Below are 14,539 nucleotides of genomic sequence, written 5' to 3'. Positions count from 1 at the left end.
CTTTTCGAATCAATCATTCAATTTCATCAATCCTCTAAAATTTCTGGTCCAGTTTATAATTTCATAAGTTTACATGTGATGATAAAATCAATTAACTATGTAGCGACATTCATCAAATTGTTTGTGTAGTTTAATTCATCAAATTGTTTGTACTGAATGTAATTTATCAAGTGCGCAATTTTTTTAATTCTTCAAATTTACTGCTCAAGCTTGTTGGGTGGTTAATTATTTTGGCAAAAATAACGTTATGACTATTTCTCCCGTTCAAGGGAACAATTATTGTGTCTAATTAGCCCAACCCCCTCCCCCTTCCCCCCGCCCGTGTTTTAATTTTTGGATTGGGCAAAATTGATTAAGTGAATCGTTTGGGCATTCCAATGACTGTCTATCGATCGCAATTAAGAAATAGCAAAACCCAAATATGCCAAAGATTTAGCACTTTTTTACTGAGATATTTCTTCGGGTTATGTTTAACTTTTTTTTTCACTTTTTAGCACAGTATGTATTGTTTTGACAGCTTACAACAGAAACAAATATTCTCAATTTCAAGGTTGAAAGAAACCACTAAATTACTTTCAGCCCAATTTTAAATTTTAGCGATTCAACTTCTCAAATTTGATCGGATGTTTTCAGTTCTTTCAAAAAAGAATTGCTCAATTTGACGCAGTTGATGTTGATGTTGATTTCTTGAAACCAGTTGATAGTGACGGGTTGGTTGAAATCGTTTGTTTGATGAACCAATCAATTCACTCCGAAAGACAAAACAGAGCTTGCTAGAACTGCACTCCAAATCTTCACGTGTGCTCCTGAAACGAATGGTTGTTGGTATATTTGAAACTCTTTCTCCATTTTATCTGGATATGACTCATATTGTTCATGGTCGTTGAACCCGTCTGTTGTAGAAAATTTTGGCCCTTAAATAGTAAAACGTAACAAGGAGGCTCGGTAATGCGCGTTCGAACATAAAGTTCCGACCCCGCTCATCCACATTTTGCATAAATGTCTACCAAATGAGTTACAGATAGAAAACCCTCCAAAATTCAAGTATTTTTCAAGAAAAAAAAACGTGTAAGATCAAAATGACCAACTCCAACGCAAAAACTCAGTAGAGTAAAAATGCCTCATTAGATTGATGAGATCAACCACTATTAGGAAAGCAAGTCAGGACGAAAAACAAAATCAAACAACAGAAACAACAAACATTGATTACTTCCAAAATTTATGTCCATTTAAAAAATTATAAACAAGGTCAAAATAGAGTCCAACAAGACTGAAACTAAACAAGATAACTTGTACTTCACTAGAAAAGATATGGGACCACTCCATTAGAAAGCTAGCTAACAATTAGACAAAAACGGACAAAAAACAGCATTGTAAAAAAATAGCCAACTTATTAAAAAACAAGTAAGTGCACAGAAATGAAAACCAGTAGATAACAATTGAAAACATCCAACATGCTTACGATCACATACGTTTCTATAGGAGGGCATTAAGACCTGTCATTTTTCAATTTTTTAGGCTGTTACAAAAAGAACAACAATCAGAGACAAACAAAAATTCAAATGAATTTTGATAGAAAACGCTGTCTAAGCCATAATCCATCTCTTTCGCCTCAAAATGTGTCCAATTGAGCCTTCGTTGAACGCGAATAATGTGACTTGGACATATAATTCATGAGAGAAGTTAAAATTGAGACAGAAAAAAGAAACGTTGCAAAATTAGGTAATAATTTGGTATTTTTCGAAAAAAATTATTTTCAGCCATTAACTACAAAAATAAACAATTGAAAAAGTTCATCTATTCGCCCAAAAGAAGCACTTGAGACCTGAGATGTTTTCGAATATTTTTTACGTCTACAGAAAGGGCGTCAATTATAGACAAAATAATAAACCAGTTACTTTTTCTGCGAAAAACCTGTGTCGAAGCCAGTAAATTCCCCAGGTATTCATTATTCAAAACATTGGATTTTGTACAATTGAACCTGACCTCAACAACCATTTTGTCAAATAAGACTTGTAATTAATGGGACTAGGTAAAACACTGACAAAAGCGAAAAAAATATAAGTTAAATTGTTTTTTTTTTTTGAAGATTATTGTTTTCAAAGCCATGAAAGCCATTAGCTATCTACTCAAATCAGAACATAGGCTCCTTTATTCTTCCATAACAAAATCCAATGAAACCTACCATTCCCTGGAAAACTTCATACGACCAAAAGTCAAAGTGAAAACAACCGTAATAGACAATTGTAAAAAAATCAAAATAAATTCTTCAAGAAACGAAATTCTTGAAGAACTGCTTTCAAGACTTTTATATGATCAATTGTGCCTATTTTGAACGTCAATAATGCAGCTTGTGAATTGTGAATAATGTGATACTGTGACAAAACGATGAAAAACTTGAAAAAATGGCCAATGCATTAAAATAAAAGAACATTAAATATATTAGTATCAAAACCAAATAACCATAACTTAGAGCGTAAAATCACAAAAAAAGATTACAATTTAATTCAATAGAAAAAGAGGAGGAAGGAGAAGCATTCTTACTTTTCTGACACTATGCTACAAGTTGACCAAATTAAAAGAAATTTTGTGACAAATAATAAAAAGGCCATTGTTTATTTAATTAACACAAAAACAATCGAATATTTTTTTAAAAAAGATCGGCTGATTATACTCCGAGTTATTTTTGGATTGTAACAGTCCAAGGTAGGACCCAGACTGGCCTCCTATTATTGTTTGTCCTTTAAGAGCACTAATTTGCTTGGAAAGATCTAGATAATTTGTTAGTTAAAGTTTTTTGAAAAATGCTGCGTTTTTGATAATCAGAGAGTTAAAGTATCAAAAAACGGAGAAACTTTAAATCGAGACTACTCTCAAAAGAAGTGGAAGTAGGATTTGCTCCTTGCGTACTTTATAATGACTCTTTTAGTTGTTTTTGTTTGTGTACAACCGGCAAACTCAATCAAAGTCGACTAAAGAAGCTTATTTCGGAAAAGTTTTGATGGAAAAGTCTGAATTTTGAAATTTTTAGCCAAAGTTTTATCCTATAAATTTACTCAAAAGAGTCAAAAAACATTTTTGTCTCTAAAAGTAAAATCAACAGTACTATTGTTTATAATTTGTATATATTTTAGCATTATTTACCAAATTTTTAAGCAAAAAATCCGGAAAGGTGAATGAAAATATCGATCAGTCAAAATTGTCACAACAAAAAAAAACAGTTGATTATAAAGTTCCTTTCCCCTCAGGATGGGTCGGAACAAAAACTTCCTCAAATGTAATCTAACACCAATATCTCAGAAAACAATATACATGACAAATCAAGTGACTTCGAAATCTTTGGCAACTTATTAGGGCGTCGTATAAAGTCGTTTTAAGCGTTTTTATGGCGCAGTAGCCATGGGCTGTGCTAACTGATTGCGCGTCTCAATGAAACGATTGACAAAACATAAAACGACCAAAAATTTCCTGGATTCAGTAAATTTTTTATGGATTATGCTGGCGTTAAGAAACTTTAACCAGGAGCTCAATCAACAGCTTATAGGTCAGACCACAATTGTGTGGTAGGAACTATAGGCTCAACTGGTTTTTTGACCAGTCAATTTTGACCGACCGATATACTTTTTGTGGAAACTCTTCAATTGTATCTCTAGAAAGCATATCTAACATAGACCGTGAAACAAAAAAAATTACTTTAATGAAAAGCTCCTCTTTGGTCGAAACTTTCAGGAGTTTTTAAAGTTTAATTTTTTCTGAACATTTCACATTTCACAACAATTTGTTCACATTCTATGGCCACTTTTAGGCAATTAAAATTTTTTTGCGCAATGGTGGTAAAAATTGGAATATCTTCGTATTTTAGCGGCAACGAATTGATAACCATCCAACTTTTGATCTCCGCGTGGTTTTTCTAAAAAAATATATTTTGAATTTGATGTAGATCTTTTGTTTTTAGATTCAGTTTACAATTTTTTGGGGCATATTTTTGTAAAAATGGTACACGTTCTGTTATTACATTGGGTAGTTTCTATGTTCCAATATCAAGCGGTCATGTTGATAATCTAGCGAGGTTTATCAAGTCTTAAGAAGGCCCCTCTTTATTAGTTTTTTTTCGCAGAAAAAATAATCAGATATCACTTCAATGATGAAATGAATGAATGTTATCATTGGATTGAGTCCGAACTTTGGTTTTCTGATATTAAACTAAATGTTATCAGAAAGTAGAAACAATTTTTGTGTTGTTGGCGGTTTTGTTGATTTTTAGCTGTCTTGCCCTTCAATCTCATTTTTTAAATTATTTTTATATCAGTAAGGTTATTATCATAACAGTGCCTCTGAATCAGCGTTTCCCTCTCAACCGATCAAAGTTCTAATTTTGACGTCATTTAATTTTGTAGAAATTTGAGATTGTTCTATGTTTGGTTCTTCACTCATTTGATTTTTTATTTCAATTTGTTTGTTTACAATTGGAGCTGTCAATTAATGATTGTTTTCATTGATAATTTTTAGCCTCGGCGAAAATAACTGAAACTTCACAATATGTTCATTTGGCAAAGAATCGATTTAAAAGGTTTTCCAGAAAGACCATTTTTCGAAAAAATTTTACCCTCGATTTTGTTTTATCGCCTTAAATTTTTTCTACATTAACAAGAGGTTCTAGTAGCGTCACTTATAATTTTTGTGCTTCCTCCTAGTCTTTATAGTATTTAAAGTTTTCTGATAGTTTCCTTTGGTTTTCAGAAAAAAAGATGAATTTTTTTAGGAGATTGAAAATTTACTGAGGATTATTTCGTGAAATTCAATTTTGCATGTCTGATTTTAATTGGTTATCTACTTTTTTAGAGCAAACGTCTGCTATGTTTTAAGGGCAAACTTGATAAATATTATTCAGGAATTAGCTTGTGATAATTAACTTTTTTGAATTAGGCAAATATTTTGAATCTAAACAAGAAATTATGCTAGATATAGCTTTCTTAATTTTGCTTAAATGCTGTTGTCTGGAATGGCAAGAGGCCAACTAATGATTTTGTGACGTTGCCGCTCCGTCTTTTTGTTAAAACATTATAAAAAATATTCATATTTTGCTCTTATATCGCCCTGATACTTTTCTGAAAGGTGCTGCTGATGATCCAATATTCTCCAATAATAAGAGCTTTAGAAAATCTTCCTTTTTAATGTTTAAAATGATTGTAGCTTTCGATTTAATTTGTTTTAGCATACAATTTGTTAATTTATTGAGTTCAACTTTGATTGTTTTTTTCTGTAGAATTGTAACAGTATGAGTTATGAAAGAATTAATGATCGCAGTAATTGTATAAAAATCAGTCAATAACTGGAATAAATAGGATACACTTTTTCAGAATTGAAAACAATTTTTTCTATCAGTACAATTCATTTTTCAGATCTGATCCTTTTGCTGTTCGTTATTGTTTGGCCCCTCCAATCTCATATATTAAAACTGTTATTGGTCAATAATTGAGCTCATCTCAAAACAGTAGTATTTTTTATTGTAGACTAATCAAAGATTTAAAAATGGGCGCCAGTTATCTCAGTAATAATGTGAATTTTGAGTTTTTCCATTACATTTTTCGTTTTTGCTGGTTAAATTTGTCGCTTGTAATTCGAGAACTTTTTATTTTATTTGATTGTTAACAAGACAAAATACATGTCTGAGAAAGCATATTTGAAAGTGTTCGATTGGTAGCAATGGCGTTCCACAATTTCTTTCGAAAATAATGACACAAATTCGAAAAAAGGATCTCTTCTGTTTTGCCTTTCATCCCCTAGTTCAGTGAGCATATGTTTTTTACGACCCCAGGCGCTGGTGCTATTTTTTACATAGTAACGTGCTATATACCCACATTTAATTTGTAACGGGGGGCGTAAAAAACACTGGGGGTGGGAAAAACAAATCCAAAAATCTCCCTTAAATTTTTCATTGAGGCATAAACTATTCTCTTCAAAAAGGTGTCCAGCAAATTCATACTTAATTCTGATTGTGTTCTTGTGCTTAGTGATATATGTTCTCGGAATTTATTTTGAGGTTGTAACGGTTATAACTAAAACTATTGAAAGACATTGGAGTTTAATTCAGGAATTTGCGTATCTTTTTTTGCGTATGTTTGTTTACATTGATTGATAGCAAAAATACTAGAGCAAAACGTTTTAAAAATGTTCTACTTCAATCCTTACTTGCTTCGCGATTACGTAGTTCGGGTAGCCTTTATTTAATTTGACCTGTTTTTGCTTTTTGCGTTTAACTGAGAGGTGTTGCGGATTTTCCAATAATCTCCACTAATTTTTTTAATAGTTCTTTTTTCAATAATTAAAAAATTAGTAGGTTTCAAACTGTTTGTTTTAGCAAACAGTTGGCTACATTTTTGAATATTGTGATACTGTGACAAAACGATAAAAAACGTGAAAAATTGGCCAATGCATTAAAATAAAAGAACATTAAATATATTAGTATCAAAACCAAATAATCATGACTTAGTGCGTAAAATCACAAAAAAAGATTACAGTTTAATTAAATAGAAAAAAGAGGAGGAAGAAGAAGCATTCTTACTTTTCTGACACTATGCTACAAGTTGACCAGATTAAAAAAAGATTTTGTGACAAATAATAAAAAGGCCATTGTTTATTTAATCGACACAAAAACAATCGAATTTTTTTTAAAAAAAGATCGGCTGATTACACTCCGAGTTATTTTTGGATTGTAACAGTCCAAGGTAGGACCCAAACTGGCCTCCTATTATTCTTTGTCCTTTAAGAGCACTCATTTGCTAGGAAAGATCTAGATAATTTGTTAGTTAAAGTTTTTTGAAAAATGCTGCGTTTTTGATAATCAGAGAGTTAAAGTAGCAAAAAACAGAAAAACTTTAAATCGAGACTACTCTCAAAAGAAGTGGAAGTAGGATTTGCTCCTTGTGTAGTTCTTAATGACTCGTTTAGTTGTTTTTGTTTGTGTACAACCGGCAAACTCAATCAAAGTCGACTAAAGAAGCTTATTTCGGAAAATTTTTGATGGAAAAGTCTGAATTTTGAAAGTTTTATCCTAAAAATTTACTCAAAATAGTCAAAAAAACATTTTTGTCTCTAAAAATAAAATCAACAGTACTATTGTTAATAATTTGTATGTATTTTAGCATTATTTACCAAATTTTTAAGCAAAAATTCCGGAAATGTGAATAAAAATAACGAAAAATGGTCTAATATTCACAAAAATTTACACCAAGATAACATTCTAAACGAAATTCAGAAAAATTTTTTAGTTCCACATTCTACGCTGAACGGGTTCTTTTATGATTACACTCACAATTCTCTACGATGAATATACCGATCAGTCAAAATTGTCAGAACAAAAAAAACCAGTTGATTATATAGTTCCTTTCCCCTCAGGAGGGGTCGGAACAAAAACTTCCTCAAATGTAATCTAACACCAATATCTCAGAAAACAATATACATGACAAATCAAGTGACTTCGAAATCTTTGGCAACTTATTAGGGCGTCGTATAAAGTCGTTTTAAGCGTTTTTATGGCGCAGTAGCCATGGGCTGTGCTAACTGATTGCGCGTCTCAATGAAACGATTGACAAAACATAAAATGACCAAAAATTTCCTGGATTCAGTAATTTTTTTTATGGATTATGCTGGCGTTAAGTAACTTTAACCAGGAGCTCATTCAACACAGCTTATAGGTCCGACCACAATTGTGTGGTAGGAACTATAGGCTCAACTGGTTTTTTGATCAGCCAATTCTGACCGACCGATACACTTTTTGTGAAAAGTCTTCAATTGTATCTCTAGAAAGCATATCTAACATAGAGCGTGAAACAAAAAAAAAGTATTTTAATGAAAAACTCCTCTTTGGTCGAAACTTTCAGGAGTTTTCAAAGTTTAATTTTTTCTGAACATTTCACATTTCACAAAAATTTGTTCACATTCTATGGCCACTTTTAGGCAATTAATATTTTTTTGCGCAATGGTGATAAAAATTGGAATATCTTCGTATTTTAGTGGCAACGAACTGATAACCATCCAACTATTGATCTCCGCGTGGTTTTTCTAAAAAAACAAATTTTGAATTTGATGTAGATCTTTTGTTTTTAGATTCAGTTTACAATTTTTTGGGGCATATTTTTTTTGTAAAAATGGTACACGTTCTGTTATTGTATTGGGTAGTTTCTATGTTCCAATATCAAGCGGTCATGTTGATAATCTAGCGAGGTTTATCAAGTCTTAAGAAGGCCCCTCTTTAATAGTTTTTTTTCGCAGAAAAAATAATCAGATATCACTTCAATAATGAAATGAATGAAGGTTATCATTGGATTGAGTCCGAACTTTGGTTTTCGGATATTAAACTAAATGTTATCAGAAAGTAGAAATAATTTTTGTGTTGTTGGCGGTTTTGTTGTTTTTTAGCTGTCTTGCCCTTCAATCTCATTTTTTAAATTATTTTTATATCAGTAAGGTTATTATCATAACAGTTCCTCTGAATCAGCGTTTCCCTCTCAACTGATCAAAGTTCTAATTTTGACGTCATTTAATTTTGTAGAAATTTGAGATTGTTCTATGTTTGGTTCTTCACTCATTTGATTTTTTATTTCAATTTGTTTTTTTACAATTGGAGCTGTCAATTAATCATTGTTTAAATTGATAATTTTTAGCCTCGGCGAAAATAACTGAAACTTCACAATATGTTCATTTGGCAAAGGATCGATTTAAAAGGTTTTCCAGAAAGACCATTTTTCGAAAACATTTTACCCTCGATTTTGTTTTATCGCCTTAAATTTTTTCCACATTAACAAGAGGTTCTAGAAGCGTCACTTATAATTTGTGTGCTTCCTCCTAGTCTTTATAGTATTTAAAGTTTTCTGATAGTTTCCTTTGGTTTTCAGAAGAAAAGATGAACTTTTTTAGGAGATTGGAAATTTACTTAGGATTATTTCGTGAAATTCAATTTTCAATTTTGCATGTCTGATTTTAATTGGTTATCTACTTTTTTAGAGCAAACGTCTGCTATGTTTTAAGGGCAAACTTGATAAATATTATTCAGGAATTAGCTTGTGATAATTAACTTTTTTGAATTAGGCAAATATTTTGAATCTAAACAAGAAATTATGCTAGATATAGCTTTCTTAATTTTGCTTAAATGCTGTTGTCTGGAATGGCAAGAGGCCAACTAATGATTTTGTGACGTTGACGCTCCGTGTTTTCGTTAAAATATTATAAAAAATGTTCATATTTTGCTCTTATATCGCCCTGATAATTTTCTGAAAGGTGCTGCTGATGTTCCAATATTCTCCAATAATAAGAGCTTTCGAAAATCTTCCTTTTTAATGTTTAAAATGATTGTAGCTTTCGATTTAATTTGTTTTAGCATACAATTTGTTAATTTATTGAGTCTAACTTTGATCGTTTTTTCTGTAGATTTGTAACAGTATGAGTTATGAAAGAATTAATGATCGCAGTAATTGTATAAAAATTAGTCAATTACTGGAATAAATAGGATACACTTTTTCAGAATTGAAAACAATTTCTTCTTTCAGTACAATTCATTTGTCAGGTCTGATCCTTTTGCTGTTCGTTATTGTTTGGCCCCTCCAATCTCATATATTAAAATTGTTATTGGTCAATAATTGAGCTCATCTCAAAACAGTTGTATTTTTTATTGTAGACTAATCAAAGATTTAAAAATGGGCGCAAGTTATCTCAGTAATAATGTGGATTTTGAGTTTTTCCCTTACATTTTTCGTTTTTGCTGGTTAAATTTGTCGCTTGTAATTCGACCACTTTTTAGTATATTTGATTGTTAACAAGACAAAATACATGTCTGAGAAAGCATATTTGAAAGTGTTCGATTGGTAGCAATGGCGTTCCACAATTTCTTTCGAAAATAATGACACAATTTCGATAAAAGGATCTCTTCTGTTTTGCCTTTCATCCCCCAGTTCAGTGAGCATATGTTTTTTACGACCCCAGGCGCTGGTGCTATTTTTTACATAGTAACGTGCTATATACCAACATTTAATTTGTAACGGGGGGCGTAAAAAACACTGGGGGTGGGAAAAACAAGTCCAAAAATCTCCCTTAATTTTTTCATTGAGGCATAAATTATTCTCTTCAAAAAGGTGTCCAGCAAATTCATACTTAGTTCTTGTGCTTAGTGATATATGTTTTCGGAAATTATTTTGATGTTGTAACGGTTATAACTAAAAATATTGAAAGACATTGGAGTTTAATTCAGGAATTTGCGTATGTTTTTTGCTCTGTTTTCTTTTCGCGTATGTTTGTTTACATTGATTGATAGCAAAACTACTAGAGCAAAAAGTTTTAAAAATGTTCTACTTCAATCCTTACTTGCTTCGCGATTACGTAGTTCGGGTAGCCTTTATTTAATTTGACCTGTTTTTGCTTTTTGCGTTTAACTGAGAGATGTTGCGGATCTTCCAATAATCTCCACTAATTTTTTTAATAGTTCTTTTTTTCAATATTTAAAAAATTAGTAGGCTTCAAACTGTTTGTTTTAGCAAACAGTTGGCTACATTTTTGACTTTAATGTTGATTGATTTTAAGTCCTGTAGATTTGATCACAGTAATAAAAAAATTGATGTATCTAGATTTATTAGGATACTGTGTCAGAACTGAAACTAACTTTTTTCTATCAGTTCAATTCTTTATCATTTCGTTCGTTTTCTGCTCCTTTTTGTGTGGTGCCTCCTATCTCATATATTACAGTATATATAGGACAATAATTGAGCATATCTCATTCCAATAGTCTTTTTATATTGTAGACTAATCGAAAATGTAAAAATGGGCGCCTATTAGCTCAATAAAATGTGGAAAAATTTAAACTTTTTGAGTCTTTTCTATTTTTTTCTCTTTTTTCGCTAGTTAATATTGATGCTTCAAATTCGATTTTTAATGTTATTGTGATTAAATGATTGCAAGGTTTGAATAACCTTTATTTACTTTGATCTGTTCTTGCCCTCTGCGTTTTGATTTATAAATGTGTTGAGAGGAAATTTTTTGGACTTCTTTACTCACCTATAAATCAGAATTGTGAATTCGGAAGATCATCGAAAATAAATAGAAGCCACTTCTATCTTAAAAGTCGTTATTACAGTTTAAGGAATAGTTCAAAGATGGGACAGATTTGGGTTTTTGAATCTGTTTCTTGTTTCTTGTTAAAATTGGTTGTTCACTTGAAGTAATTGTTGTAGTTTTCTACTTGAGAAATTGCTTTAAAATTGATTTGATGTCTGTCGTTTCGTTTGTTAATGTTTTCAATCCAGTGACGTTTTCAATCTAGTAATGCAGCTTGTTCTCACTGGTATGAATTCGTTTTTCATATAGACGTCTGTCTTTTTTGATAATCCATCAAATTTCAAATAAAGTTTGTTTGGGTCTTTAGAGGCCGTCCAACTTTGCTTCAGTTGGTTGAAAATTGTGACAAGATTGTGGATGAGTGGGGTGGGAACATTATGTGCCATCGCACAATAACAAGCCTACTTGTTGCAAAAATTATTGTTTTCCAATGTACAGTAAACAGAAAACCTGATATAGTGAATTAACGTGAATGAGGTTAACGTAATTGAAATCAGTAACTATAGTAGTAAAAGGGACTAGGGCCATAAAGGTGCAGGAGTAAAAAGAATAGCAGCGTTTTTTTTTCTTACCAAATATTGTCGGAATCATGGAAGAACTGGCCTCAAAACTCTCTTGTTTCTCAAGGCCGTAGTCAAATGTCAATATAGGAAGTTCCCATTGACGACTTGTGTAAGTCCTCTGTTGTCCAGATGTTGTTGTTCCATCACTTTTAGCAGAAGTTTGGAAGCTTTCTTGTTCTGAGGATTGATTTTTTGAATTGCTCGTTTTTGAAGTTGTCACATTTTTATCTTCATTTTCTGAAGACGGTCTCGATTTCATAGACGTTGTGAATAAATGTTCATTTCCTGTCGTTGTTTGATTTTGTTCAGTCATTCTAGTTGTTTCAGCTGCAGTTGAATTTTCATTCACAGAGGTAGGCAGACTCATAGACGTTATCTCTTTCGAAGAATTAATGAAATTTTCAGTTGGAAATGACCTCGTGACTGTAGATTTGCCAGTTTTTGATATATTGAGTGATTGTTCAGGTTTTGCACTAGTTAATAAACTTATCAAGCTAAAAATTGAATTCGTTTCTTCTTTGGTCGAAGACTCAGTTTTACTAGTAGTGGCGCTTGTTTTGGGTAGGCTGACGATTGCTATTTTTGATGTTTTTTTTGATGTTGTTTTTGTTGATGATGATGTTGTTGTCGATGACGACGATAAGGTTGTTGTATTTGATGATGTTGTAGTTGGTATCTCTGTAGTTGTTGTTGGGCAAATTTCGGGTTTTTCATCAGACTTAACAGATGTCAAGTGCTCTGTAATGTCTTGCGGCAACTTTGTACATACAGGGACACTTTTATCAATCCAGGAATCAAAGATGTCATAAGACTGCTGCAGAGAACAAGGGATCGATTCCGGTTGGGACCAGTAACATTTTTGCAACTCATTTTTGATTTTAAGTTTGTCTTTACATTTTTGTTCAACCGAATCTTCGTTTCGTCTTAATGCATACTGATGTATTAAACAAACTTCACATATTTTCAAGTCTGAAATCTTTGTGCATTCGCCTGTGGTGAATAATTGTTTATCGTTTTCTTTGATGTCTAAAAATCTGAAGTTAGTTCCATTTGTAATTGTTCCGTATTCAATTCGATCAAAATTTTGCAGGTCTAATGATGGCACGCTTGTGGCTTTGACATTCATGAAAGTATCTTTGCGTAGATATTTGTTTCCGTCTTCTAGGTAAATCACCAAAGTTCTGTTCGAGTTGGTTGTCTCAAGAAAGTGTGGATTGTTTTCGTTAGATGCCCACCTTACTACCCTTCGACCCAAGGTGTGCGCCCCGTTGTTGAAGATTTTGCAATTTTTCTGCTTAAACCTGGTTTTCATTATACTCAAACTATTAACTTCAGACAGATCGATCAGTTTGTCTAGAACGACAGCGCCGTTTTCACGCAGTTCAACTTCATTCTTTTTGGGGATTATTTTTGTCACATTCATTCCTTGTGAATTGCCATCAGTCAGACTTCTGAGTACAATCAAATCACCTCCGTTCATTAAAGAAGCAAGTTTTTCAACTTCTTCGGAACTCAAATTTTTGCACTCTTTGATCTCGATCCTTTTGATACTGAAAGGTTTCAGAGCATCAGGCAGCCCTCCCAATGAATTGATTTTTAAATTGGTGAGTCTTAAAATGATACCAGACGTGCACCCTTTATTCATTAACTCGAACTTGGCTGCAATGGCTGTTATGCCTGTGTACGCAAGATCAAAACTGCATACAGCGTCAACTGTGCATTTCCATACAACTAAATTTTTGTCACACTCACAGTTCTCCTGAATTTCTCTGCACACTGATAGTGCTGATAAAACACAAAAATAGGTAGATAAAATGAATTGAACACGAACGAAACAAGTCAAATCCATTTTGTCTTATCTTTGATGAAGTGACCAGTTCAAAGTAGGTGGACTATCAGACTTCCTAAACACAGAAAAACCTGAAATCAACCAGAATGAGGATGATTGAGTCTTAAATACTTTGAGTCGAGTCAGGCTTTTTTTTCTTTGTGCAGTTTACTTTTATTGGGTTTTTCCCAGTTCAGCCCCCCTCCAACCCAGCTTAGTGGTCAGATAACCTATTGCCCCCAATGATGGTAAATATACTATAAATGGAGGGCTATTAGTCTGGGGGGGGGGCTATAATCGGAAAGACCCCTTTTACTTTTCATATGGATTATGCACTATCAATTTTCAATTTGTGGGGGAATATCCAAAACTCATATTAATCAAATAAAACTCCTATCAATCTAATTGCTATCACTGGGTTTCCTGTTTTTGCATGCTTACCATTTTCTTGCAATAGAAAACTAATTTTGATTTGTTTTAGAGTCGCCACAGAGGAAAACCAATCAAGCCAGAACAAATTATTTCCATGAATAATTTGCTGCTTGTCACACAACCGGTAAGCGTTATGACAAGAAATTGCAAAAAGTTTTGTTTGTACTAATTGCTTAGACGATACTATTTTGTTTAATCTACGGGTAAAATGAAATTGACTGCGAAATTTCAAGTGTAGTGGCCTCATAAAAAGTTCAAGAAGCATAAGTATTCAAGTGACCACTCAGCTCCGTTCAAGAACCCTTGATTCAGCAGCCCATGAGTCCGTTCAACAACCCGAGGTCAAGTAAAAAACAGCTTTTTTAAAGTTCATTGAAAAGCATACACAATTGAAAGTTTTCTTTCAAATTACAAACAATTTTTGTTTAAATAGCTTTATTTCTTACAAATAGTAAGAACTCAAAGAGTTTGATTTGTTTGGCAAATACTAGAAAAACTAGATAAACAAAGCATAACAAAAGTGCATATCTTTTTCTCTTAATTCCAAAATTTAATTGTTCATGGTTTATTTTCTTAATAATTTACTCTTCTCTTTTGTTTCTTTTTGTTT

At 32.3% G+C, this 14,539-nt stretch overlaps 1 protein-coding gene across 1 annotated transcript; it reads right to left on the bottom strand.

The window, feature by feature from the left end:
* Positions 1 to 459: 459 nt before the first annotated feature.
* Positions 460 to 13,487, bottom strand: LOC142355310 (uncharacterized). The gene is made up of 2 exons (XM_075407517.1): positions 11,679 to 13,487; positions 460 to 806 (listed from the first exon to the last, which is right to left on the bottom strand). Exons 1-2 carry the CDS (start codon positions 13,312 to 13,314, stop codon positions 742 to 744), a joined length of 1,701 nt encoding a protein of 566 aa, XP_075263632.1. The 5' UTR covers positions 13,315 to 13,487; the 3' UTR covers positions 460 to 741.
* Between the last annotated feature and the right edge of the window lie 1,052 nt (positions 13,488 to 14,539).

This window comes from Convolutriloba macropyga, unplaced genomic scaffold, assembly GCF_964194025.1.
Source record: "Convolutriloba macropyga unplaced genomic scaffold, txConMacr16.3 SCAFFOLD_3309, whole genome shotgun sequence".
Classification (NCBI taxonomy): Eukaryota; Metazoa; Xenacoelomorpha; order Acoela; family Convolutidae; genus Convolutriloba; species Convolutriloba macropyga.
Note: the sequence above shows the minus strand (reverse complement) of the source record. Positions and strands in the feature narration are given on the sequence as shown.